Genomic DNA, 12,570 nt, shown 5'->3' with positions numbered 1-12,570 from the left:
GTGATGATTGTTACAACAACTTATCTAATGATTTTGTAGTTGGCAAACTAGTTAGCTAGTGCATGTAGTCTTAATCCTACTTGGACGCTATTTTGTAAGCCATAATTTTGATACGATATGTATGTAAAGTCAATTACTATATATGGAATGATCAAGTTCTTAAGCTTGGAAAACAATAGCAATTTCATTTAGCTTTTAAATTTTCAATACATCATAATTCAAAATACAACAAAAGACTATCCACGAAGAAATAAGAACAAGTCCTAGCATTTTGACTAAATTATGGTTCTTCACGACTTCAACTCTAAAGGTATTAACTTGCTCCTTTAACAGTTGAATATGGTGTTATTTCATGAAAGCTAGCTTATAAAGTTTGAGAAGGATGACATGTTGAATGTAATGGCTAGTATAACGTGGAATAACTGGTCTGTTTTTTCAATGGTACATTCACAAATCGCAACAAAATAAAGACAAATGAAATTATTATAATATTCAGAACAATTTTTCATTAAAAATAACACGAATTAAAATTGATAAATAATGTAATAGCTACTAGTATATGTGATTGGCTCAAGATAGACCATAAAATAAATTTACTTTTCTAATTTAGTACTTTAAAATTGTGATTGATCACCATAATATTATATTATGATGGTGTTCAAAAATATCCGGTTTGAAAAACCCGATCCGGAATACCCGGTATTCGATTATTAAAATCGGGTAAATTACCCGGTTTACATAATTCGGATAATTCAGGTCGGGTACCCGATTTTAAAACGGTGTATTTGGGTCGGATACGGATCGCAAATTTTGGAAAACCGGGTACCCGGTATCCGGTTTGTATTATTTTTTTAAAAAAATTTATTTTCAAAACCCTAAATTGCTAAATCTACCTTGGGCCTTTTGAAATCCCGTCATTCATTCTTGCTGGCCGCTGCTTGAAATTCAAGCCTTGAATCTTCAAATTCGTCCAGACCCAGACGGTGAGACGGCAGACTCCCATCTTCTTCAATCTTCTCACCGTCATCTTGCTTCTTCTTCACCATTCACGTTGAGACGTCGACAAGAATCCAGACCACTGCCATTCTTCTTCTTCACCGTTTTTTATTGGGTAAGTTTCTTTCAGTTCATCACCATTCTTTTAGTTCATCACCATTCTTCTTCTTCTCAAGATCTTCTTAATCCGAATCAAACCTGATTTTTGGTACTTATTTAATTTTTTTTTTGCCATTTTCGATTTTGTCACAGAGATTTATTTAGCCATTTTCGCAGAGGTTTAGCCATTTTGGTACTTATTTAATTTAAGTTGGATTTTCTTCATGAGTTAGATTTTCATTAATTTTCCATTGAATCTACATGAATGGATGATATATTGAATATTGATATGTAAATTATGCAAAAAAAAGGAAGTCTGTGTTAGTTTGCAAGGTGATTGATGAAAGTGAACTCCTATTGCTGGTAATCTTGATTGAATTCTAATATTTATGTTTAATATTTTGAAGATGAATTCTGACCCGCCCACGCAATTGTTTGCACTTCATCCAAATTAACACCTCAATCAGGCCTTAGCTTGTGTGAAGCCAACCCTCTGCATCTCTCGAATTTCATTTTCAGGGGTTTTGGGTGGTTTAAGCCATTTTTAGGGTTTCATTTCCAATCCTGTAACGTATTTGCCTAAATCATTTTCAATTACACCAATTATCGAAGAGGAGGACGCATAAAAATGGCAGGAAGATTAGGAAGAAGAGTAGTTCACTTCGCCAATCTCCCAATCAAGCTTCTGATGCCTTCCACTTTCACTAACATCACTGAAATCTCTCTCAAAACCATCCCTTCTGCAACCAAGGTACAATTATTTCATTTCAATACTATCTCAGTTTGCCCTGATATCTAGTGTATGTGTAATTATATATTCATTTTGATTCAATTTTAGATCGAAATCAAGAGGGTATTGGAATCTCTATACGGATTTGAAGTCGACAAAGTTCAAACCCTAAACATGGATGGGAAGAAGAAGAAAAGAGGCGGAATTTTACTTGCTAAACCTGATTATAAAAAAGCTTATGTAACCCTAAAAACCCCACTTTCGATTTCACCTGATTTGTTCCCGATCAAGGTTATTGAGGAGGATAAGAAGGAATTGAATAAGCAATCTAAGACCACCATTCTTGAGGATGCGGGTAATAAGAGGTCACATTGGCTTGAAGGTGATCACCGTGTTGATAAGACACCTCCTCGCCATCGTCGTGGTGGTAATTCTAATGAGACGGCGAAATTTCCTTGGACTAGCATGAAGAAAACCTCTACTGGTGCTAAGTAGATGGTAATTGTTTTGGTTTTTAGTTTTGTTGATTATGTACTAGTATGAGGATGTTGGTGAGATAAAGTTTTTGTTCATCATGATCATGATTATTATTAGAGTAATTTTGATCATTAACAGTTTCATGTTCACGTGTCTTGATATTGATCTGCAAGTGGACATCTGTAATCAACTTTGGATTTTGTCAATTAGAGTTATATTGGATTGTATTATTTTGATTTTCTTTGCTGCTGATACGTGTTATTATTAGTTTAATTGAGATTCAGGGATTGTGATGAGTTATTGGGTATTGAGAAATCGTCGATAGTTTCCCGTTTAGTATTAATGGTCTTGCAGCCTTCCGAAACTTTTTGCAAAAGCTATAGCAAATGAAAAAATCGTATTGTCTTACCAAGATAACATGAGCTATACTTTTGATCCATGTAGATGCACCTGAATTTTTGAATGCATATTTTGGGATTGAGGCTTTGATATCATTATTTTGGTTTTTTAAGAAAGGGAACTATGCTTAAGATATACGGAAAACGTATTTTGAATCCTGTAGGCTTGGAAGCCTGTAAGGCGTCTTCTCCCTGTAGATAAGTGGAGAGAACATTAACATTCTATAGATTTAGAGAGTGCTCCTCCCTTACTGGGTTTTAGATGAAACTTACTTTGGGTTTGTTCCTTAAATTAGATGCATTTCCATGCATTTATATAATTTAATAGTGAAACTGGTTGTAAATTGGAAAGTTATTTAGTGATTTTGCTCAAATCATATCGGAGAAAAATCCATTTCATTTTGATTCATAATTGAGATGCTTAGTATGAAGTACATCCCGAATTTTGAAGTAGGGATGCTAATACAAAATTACTTTACATGGTTTGTGTTCATGTGTCTTGATATTGATTTGCAAACGAACCTCTTATAGACGTTCATTTTTCTCATTTAGTGATATGTTGCTTTTTTTTTGCACATGATAAATTTTTTGGATTTTATTACGTGTTTGATTGATCCAGAGATTTTGATGAATAATTAGTTTTGAGAAATTATTGATTGTTTCCTGTCTAGTATTAATGGTCTTGCAACTCATTTTGTGAACTAGTATCATTTGTCTAATCTTTTTTAACAAATGTTTTGCTACTTAGTTGTCTATAACACTAGGCTGTGGAAATTAAAAAGCATATTGTCTTACTAAGATAACAAGAAGTATGCTCTAGGTTCATTTAGATGCTATTGAATGCTTCTTTTTAGGTTGAGGTTTTGACGTTGTTATGTTGATTAATAAAGAAATGGTTTTGGAAGTATGTGTAAGCTATAATGTTGGCATATATTGAATGTTGCATACGTGGAAGCGCATGGGGTTTCATTTCTTGCAAGATAAGAGGACAAAACATTAACATGTTACAGATTTAGATAGCTGCTCCTCTTTGGGATGAAACTTACCCTGTTGTGTTCTTGTATCATATGTATTTTCATATATTTATAAACTTTAGAAGTAAAGTATGTTGGGAAATGGCTAGTTACGGAACAATGTTGCTCAAATTTATAGGTGGGAAAAATCCATTTCATTTTGATATTAATTTAGAAGCTTAGTATGAAATATGCATTGCTGAATGTTTTAGTAGGCAGGCGCTGTATAGTAAACTATTTTACACTATTTATATATTTTACAACTCTGTATCTTTTGAGCTCCATTGTGTGGGCAACACTAGCTTTTGGATTCACTCTTTTCTTTGTCCTTTTCTAGCACCCTATTGACATACTGTTTTGACTTTTATAGTGTGGGATATAAATTGTTTTTGGAGATGGGATCACATACTGTGTCTGATGTGAAGTTAACGTTTTGGGTGATAGCTTTCCTGATTTTGGAATTATTTAATTTATAGCGTAGTATATGGATTATCTTCTTCTTCTGTGAGGTGTGCTGCCCTTTTTGTTGGCTATTTCGTGCTTTTCATCCTCTGCCTTGACCTTTCCATTATAAAACGATATATTTTAAATCTTTTTGCGTCTAACAATCCTGTTTGAGTATCTCTGTTGGTTGTTGATCTTCTTTGTATACTCTGTTTGGAGATTAGAAAAGTCTCTTTGTAGCTCCGACATTGTTTCTTTTACCTTCTCAAGCTCTGTTCTTAGAGTCTTCATCTCTTGCTTCGGAGATGGCCAGCTTTCTTCATCTTCACGAGTATTTCTTTCAATTATGTCTTCCTTGTTTTGCAATTCAGTCTTCATCCTCACTTGCTCTGCGAATAGCGCCGGTTGAATATTTGCATAGATGTTGATTTATGTTTAACATTGCATAATGGAATTGTTTCTTGTCTGGACATGAGCTTATTACTCTTTTTAAGAACTAAAATTAGTGAATCTATCGTTTGTTTTGGAAGTTTTCTTTTACAAGCTTCTTACCCTTTATAATAATTAAAAGTAGATCTGTATGCATGTATTATCCCTGCTTTGCAATTGGGAGACATCATGTTTACCCTGTTCTTATCTTCATATATATTGGCCAATTGTGCAGAGGTATTTATATGTATTCTATAGTCATACTTTTTAAAATGTGAACTATATATGGGAGACTAAATGGTACAGAGCAAAAAGTAGTACCTGTATAATGGTTTTCAAAGGCAGTCGATCATTTTGTGCAACATGCATGCAAGCATCAAATGACAGTTTTTGGCAATCCATTATCCTTCACAGCCTTCTTCGCTCTTGCTCTGATAGTGCAGGGTGGGCCTGATGGAGTGATTTTATAAGATGATGGAAATTTTGCTACTCAATGTTAATTTTACTGCAATGCTTAGCTTCAGCTAGGAAATATTCAAAGTCATTTCAAGACTAGTTGAATCGTGATTTGAAATCCTCGATTTACTAGTACAAAATTAAGCCGATTATATAAGGTGTTTTTTGAAATAGAAAAAAAATAATTATGTGGTTCTTAGCAAGTGTCCAATATTTTTGCGCATTGAGAGAAGGTGATGCAAATGAAACGTTTTCTCTTAGTAGTGCTAGTGAACTTACTTTTTCAGCTTTCCCTGGTCTCTGCTACCACAATTTGGAATGAGGAGGTCTTGCACGTTTGCGTCTTGCAAGAATAACCCTACTCTTTTTTCAAGCTCCTAGATCAAGCTGGTGTGCGGAATGTCTCATATCCATCTTCAACATACATAGCAAGAATTGACAGGAAACAGCTTCCTTCTGCGGGGGAGTAGATTCATAATGCTTTCTATGATTAGCTTTTGCACTTTCTTTTCGTTACTGTCATCTTCTTGGTTCATCCCACTGCATATATTGAAATGCAGCTGTTTTTTCCGATACCAATCCCTTTTTTGACCATCTGCCTCTGTGTGCATGCTTGGCAACCATTTTTGTGCATAATGCTTGACTTCATTGCTGCTATTATTCTGCCGAAGTGATCAATACGTAAGGTTGATACATCATCAAACCACCATGCTTCATTATCATTTTTAACTCATTATTGTCTTGAAAAGCTTTCCGAGAAATTGATTCACAACATCTTCGTACAATTTGAAGATTTTCTGCCCAGGGAGATAGGTTCTCACAAGAAGCTAATACGATGAATGTTAGAAAGGCTTCTGTCTTGGATATCCGATTTTCATTCTCAAATTCTTCTGTCATTTTTAGAAATTCCGATGCACACATCAACAACATTGTTAGTGCTCAGATCTATGGGTTGGCCATAAAATTCAGTACTAATTCAAAAGCTGCTGGTCTGCCTGAAAAGTTATAAAGCCTAATGTTGTCCTCTTTAAGTTTGAGCTTTTGGGCAAAAAATCTTCCCAACTTATGTAGCCGATTTTCATGCTATGTCGTAATCTCTTGCATTTATTGAATTACTTAATATGGTATTTATATTCTGGATTTGGTGTCTTCAAAAGAAGAATTGAGATATCCAAATGTTGGTTTTGGTGTCTTAAATGATGTTGTGTCAAAGAGGTATGATATTCTGCGCCAATTATTTTATGATGATTTGTTTTGTTTTATCTAGTCGATCCATTTTTTTACACCAAGGCTTATTCATTGTTGTTCTTGCACTTGCGCATTTCTAGTAAAAGTCACTTAATGACATTGGAGCAATGGAATGTTTTGTTAATCGTTATAATTTAAGGATGAAACGAATAAAAATTCCACTATTATAAACTCAATGACCCATTGCAAATCAAGTATCAACTCCTATACCAGTTTATGAATCACTAAAAATCACACTCAAGTGTAAATGATATTTTTTCTCTTGAACATAATTCAAGAATAAGAATTCTCATTCTAAGTCTTACAACTTTTTATCTTATGCTGTAACTAAGTTGTGTAACCATATCCCTCAAATCATAGGTTTGCCCCTAATGTTATAAGGTGTAGTTATGGTATTTTAATTCTTGTTAAGTGGAAATTTGTAATTCTTAAAACTTTTAAATTTTATGGTTTTATTTTTTGGGAAATTTCACAAGTATCCAATTTTCATGAAACGTCAGTGGTAGCATTTTTGTAAGATTTTTTCACATGGTAGCATCTAGTTTAAACACTATCTAACTGCCGTAACATTTTTCGTTAACTTTTTCTTAGTTTCTGTTTAATTCATCATTTTATAAGATTTTTCCACATGGTAGCATCTAGTTTTTTATCTTAAATGTTTAATTCACCGTCTTAATGTTTAATTCACTGATTAATTGATCAACGCCCATAAATGTTGTAACAATTTTATTTTCATTCAAATTAATGACATTATAAAGTTCAAAAGGTGCATTATAAACACTAATAAATAATTCAAAAAAAGCATTTAATAAGCTCAAAAGGTGCATTTTATAAGTTTAAAAGGTGCATTCTAAGCACTAATACATATCTACTTGATGGATACAACATTTAAGGACGTTGTTAAATTAATTGGTGAATTAAAATTAAAACGGTGAATTAAACATTTGAGAGCAAAAACTGGATACTACCGTGTGGAAAAATTTTCCAAAATGATGAATTAAACGGAAATAACAAGAATTTAACGGAAAATACTATGGCAGTTAGATAGTGCATATACTGGATGCTACCACGTGAAAAAATCTTACAAAAATACTACCATTAACATTTCATGAAAACTAAATGCTATCATATGAAATTTTCTCTAATTTTTATTAAAACAAACCAATCTCTCATTACCAACTTTTCTAGGAATTAGTTGTATCCGGAAATTAATGGTAAACAAACGACTTCTAAATTTGTAGTATAGATAGATTTGGCACGTGGTTAAGATTGAGGGATAATTGATTCAGCATCTCTTTTGGACTATGAACATAGATTTTGTACCGTGTAATTAAATTGCGGATCAAGTAACTGTTAAACTATTGTATCATAGTTCGCATGGTTGATGATTTGATGTATTCAAGAACTCAAACTTGTATTTGTATGTTGTTGACAATCATGGTTTGGATTAGTAGAGAAGGTTTTTTCATGCCAATCCTTAAAAGTCGTCATTTTTTTTATCGTGTCGCTATATTTTTTTAATGAAATTACTAAAATGCTAATAAATCTATTTTTAATTATAAATTCAACCATTATTATTATTAAAAAAAATTATTAGTAAGTATTCAATTAAAATAAAAAATATTAATTTCAAAAAAGAAAATAATTTTTTTAAATCAGAAAATAAACCTAGTCACATGTTTTGTACTGCAATTTGATATATATTCACTCTTTTGGCCAAAACTTTTGATAGAAAAATCAAATTCATGCAATTCTTGCGTCATTGGAACCTAGACTTCAAGATCTTTCCAATGATATATTATATGCCCGATTCCGATAACCGAGCGAGAAATGACAATCGTTTAAAGTTTGATTGTGCTGAAATTTGATACGTGTTCAATCTTTTGGGCATAACTTCTTATAGAAAAATCGTATTAATGCAAGGTTTATGGCATTAGAAACTAGACTTCAAAATTTTTCCAATTTCATATTCTATGCCCAATTATGAGAACCAAGCGAGAAATGAAAATTGTTTAAATATTGCTTGTGCTGAAATTTTATACATGTTTACTCTTTTCAGTATAACTTTTTATAGAAAAATCTTATTAATGCAAGGTTTACTGCGTTAGAAACTAGACTTCAATCTTTCCAACTACATATTATATGCCCAATTCCAACAACCGAATGAGAAATGACAACCGTTTAAAGTTTGCATTGATTTTTAATACATTACGCGATTGGACCGCGGTATAGTCGCTTAAAACGCGTGATCAGACTGTGGTGGAATCGCGTGTTTTACGCGAACATACCACAGTCCGGTCGCGCGTTTTATGCAACTAAATGTGCTAAAAATCATTCCAAACTTTAAATGGTCATCATTTCTCGCTCGATTGTCAGAATTTGGCATATAATATTTCATTGGAAAACTCTTGAAGTCTAGTTTCTAATTCTTCAAATTTTGCGTTAATAAGATCTTTTTATAAAACATTATGCCCAAGAGATTGAACATGTATCAACTTTCAGCATAAACAAACTTTAAACGATCGTGAATTCTCGCTCGGTTATCAAAATTGGCCATATAATTTACCATTGGAAAGTTCTTGAAGTCTAGGTTTAATTCCGCAAACTTTGCAATTATATGATTTTCCTATCCAAAGTTATGGCCAAAAGAGTGAACTTGTATCACATATCAACACAAGCTTTTTTTGTAATTAATGATCGTTATCGATGCTTACTGAATCATTTTGGTGATTATTTTTAATTGCCATAATGTTTCGATATTGAATTTTAGTTTAGATAGTGTTTTTTAGAGAGAAATTAGAGATTTAAAGTTATGAAATTATATTAAGAGAAATATTGGAATTTCAATATATAAAGGGTAGCGACACAATGAAAAAGATGGCGATATATAATAATGCCTTTATTTAACATGGTAATATTTTATCTAGTATTGCTATGTACTGTGATTGGTCGATGTGCAACTAATGGTAAATGTTGATTTTGTTTGAGCTAGTAAAGTAACAATCAATCATAATCATGAATACTTATTAATCAACTGGAAAATAACATATGGTGACTTCCTAAAATTTTGCCAAATTTATTAATTTGATAGGATTATAATTAATTGTGTGACAATTCATTTTCCTAAATAAATATAAAGTTATATTATGTAAGTAAATTTTATTACATTGATTCTTTATATCTAAATACGAATCTTAAATAAATTAATTCTTAAAAGAAACATAATTTAAAATAAGTAAGGAATTATTTATGAAAAATATATTATTTTAAATTATCATTATAATGATAAATAGTAATAAAAAAACTGAAAACTAACACATAACGACTTTTTAGAGTTTTTGTCAAATTTATTAACATAAACTCTCCTGTGAGACCGCCTTATCCGTGCAATGGGCCTAGGTCCAATAAGTTTTTTAGAATATTTGGACATATTAATTTTAAGACTTAAAAGGACAATTTTAAAACTTAAAAATTCAATTTTAAGACTTAAAAAGTCAATTTCAAAGTTTTTAATATCAACATTAATGTTTGAGTCATCCTACTTTAAAGTGGAAATGAGAATTTTAAGTCAAGCAATTGGTCTTTTAAGTGTTAAAATTGGTTTTTTAAGTATTGAAATTGAACTTTGAAGTCTTGAAATTGTCAAATTCCATAATTTAAAATGTCAATTTTAGATTCTTGAAATTGTTCTTTTAAGTCTTCAAATTGGTCTTTTAACTCTTAATATTGACATTTTAAGTTGTAAAATTCGTAAATAAAATACATACAATTGGGCCGGCACAATAAGACGTGTCTCGCAAGTGAGACGGTCTCACCCAAGTTTATGTGATTTATTAATTCAATAACACTATAATTAATTGTCTGGCAATTTATTTTTCTAACTAAATCTAAAGTTAAATTAGGTAAATAAATATTATTACATTGATTCTTTATATCTAAATAAGAATCTTAAATAAATTAATTTTTGAAAAACATAATTTATAGTAAGTATGAAATTATTTATGAAAAATATATTAATTTATATTTTCAACATAATCATAAATATTAATATAAAGAGTTTGAAAATAACAAATAATGACTTCGTAAAGCTTTGCCAAATGTATTAATTTAGTAAGAATATAATTGATTGCGTGGAAATTAATTTTCCTAAATAAAATTTAAACTAAATAAGATAAGTATTTAAAATATTTTATTACATTAATTGTTTATATAAAAATAAGAATCTTTATAAGATTATTGCTTCAAAAAAAAATTATATGTAAGTAAGAAATTATTTTTAAAAAATACATTTATTTAATTTATCAAATGTTGTTTGAATTAGGTTAAAATTAAAACCAAATAAATTAGTTTAAAATGACTCAAAATAAGCTCAATTTATTCATAAACAATAAGTTTATTTATTTAATATATTTTAGAAGACACTCAAAAATATCCTTTAGTAAAATTTAAGAGCTAAATCAAATTAAATATTTTAAAATATGTAATATTTATATACTTTTTTAAAAATAAAAAATCATATATATATATATATATATATATATATATATATATATAACTAAAATTACAAATTCTTGTATTAGACTGTTTCACCGTGACACGAGCCCAACTAATATAAGTTATTAATATATAGACTCTTTGTTATAAGATCGTCTCACGAAGAGAATATAACTATTAAAAAGTTGAAGACAATCAATAGGGTTAAAACTAATTCTTTAATAATAACTTTTTAATGATCAATTTGATGACTAATGATAATAGTCCAACACTAGTACCAGTAGAATAATAGAATAGGAGTATGTTGACAAGAGATACTTGTAAAACTATGCGATAAAAACAATTTAGGTAGGAAAATAGACGTGTTATTTTGTTGGTATATTATCGACGAAGATTAGACAGACAAAAACAACAAAACCCGTGAGTCTTTCTATTAAATTTAAAACGTACCAACTAAAAATGATAATACTCTATGATCCCTTTGCATTCTAACATTCACATGCTTTGAAGGTTGAATGCAACCACAAGCCGACAAATTTCTCACTCAAAATAAAAGGGTGTTACTAAAGTTCGCCATCCCTTTTTATTTTATCGTCACCCCTCCTCAAAGTTACGTATTTGCCCCTGGAGTTTTAAAAATTACAAAATTGCCACAGGACTTAAAAGTTAATTAATAACGTAAATCACGCTTAATAACACTATTAAGAATTTAATGCGGAAGATTTGTCTATATATATCGAATTTTGAGATGCGTATGAAGTACGAATTCAAACACAGTACCATCTCTCTAAAAACTGTTAAAAAAGTTGTAACCCGTAATTGGTTAAATATGGCTAACGAAAGCGACTATGAGTCGGATGCGGTACGTAAAGTTTTCGATTGAAATCATTGGAAATTAAAAAAATAAATAAATAAATCGCACAAAATTGGGCGATTGAACCATGGTTCAATTGCACAAAACTGGGCGATTGGACCATGGTTCAGTCGCACAAAACTGGGCGACTGATCCAAGGTCCAGTCGCCCAATTTTGTGTGATTGTAATTTTTTTTTTTAATTTTAATTTACGTATTTATGTTTTTTTTAATTATTATTATTATTGTTGTTGTTTTAGTTTTTGTTATTTTTTTATTATTGTTATTACTATTATTATTATTATTATTATTATTGTTTTCATTATTATTATTTTTATTGTTGATAATTTTTTTTAATATTTTTCATTTTTTTATTTACGTAATTTTTTTATTATTATTAAAATTGTTATTGTTATTGTCATTCTTAATTTGACTTTTCGTTATTTATTTTTTATTATTATTATTATTATTATTATTATTATTATTATTATTATTATTATTATTATTATTGTTGTTGTTGTTGTTGTTGTTGTCATTATTATTATTATTATTGTAGTCATTAATGTACTTAATTTATATTATTTATATTTCAAATTTGCAGGAGTTTGAAATCTTTTGAGACAACGTAGACTACTCCGGTAGCTTTGTTACGGATAGGGAATTTATCTCCGTAGATGAGTTACATAGTTGGGCCGATGCAATAGCAATAACAATTGGTTTTCAATTTACACGTGCTTCTTATAAAAAGAAAGAAGGACGTTCTAGAGTTAGTTTCTATTTAAGATGTCACCGCTATGGTAATATTAGGGGTGATGTACATAATCTAGATAATACTGCCCGACCTGGTTCTAAAAGTAGAAGTTGCGGGTGTAAATTTTTGATTCTAGGAAGTAGTCGTAAACCACCAGAAAGACCTTGGACGGTAAGGGTGTGT

General features: G+C 30.4%; 2 protein-coding genes across 3 annotated transcripts; one reads left to right on the top strand and one right to left on the bottom strand.

Moving 5' to 3' along the window:
* The first annotated feature begins 895 nt into the window (after positions 1-895).
* Positions 896-2,532, top strand: LOC130820150 (uncharacterized). Of its 2 annotated transcripts, none has more exons than XM_057685413.1 (3): positions 896-1,111; positions 1,708-1,846; positions 1,934-2,532. In XM_057685413.1, the coding sequence occupies exons 2-3, from the start codon at positions 1,724-1,726 to the stop codon at positions 2,318-2,320; spliced, it is 510 nt and encodes a 169-aa protein (XP_057541396.1). In that variant the 5' UTR covers positions 896-1,111; positions 1,708-1,723; the 3' UTR covers positions 2,321-2,532. The 2 variants fall into 2 exon arrangements, with proteins under 2 accessions (XP_057541396.1, XP_057541395.1); XM_057685412.1 differs by having other exon boundaries at positions 1,503-1,846.
* A 2,785-nt stretch (positions 2,533-5,317) lies between these two features.
* Positions 5,318-6,124, bottom strand: LOC130821648 (coleoptile phototropism protein 1-like). Its single transcript, XM_057687437.1, is given in 8 exon segments — positions 5,318-5,435; positions 5,437-5,509; positions 5,512-5,685; positions 5,688-5,766; positions 5,769-5,967; positions 5,969-6,005; positions 6,008-6,068; positions 6,071-6,124. Coding segments are annotated over 8 exon segments (795 nt in total).
* Between the last annotated feature and the right edge of the window lie 6,446 nt (positions 6,125-12,570).

This window comes from Amaranthus tricolor, chromosome 8 (assembly GCF_026212465.1).
Source record: "Amaranthus tricolor cultivar Red isolate AtriRed21 chromosome 8, ASM2621246v1, whole genome shotgun sequence".
Taxonomy (NCBI): Eukaryota; Viridiplantae; Streptophyta; class Magnoliopsida; order Caryophyllales; family Amaranthaceae; genus Amaranthus; species Amaranthus tricolor.
The sequence above is the reverse complement of the archived record's forward strand: the minus strand, read 5'-3'. Positions and strand labels throughout refer to the sequence as shown.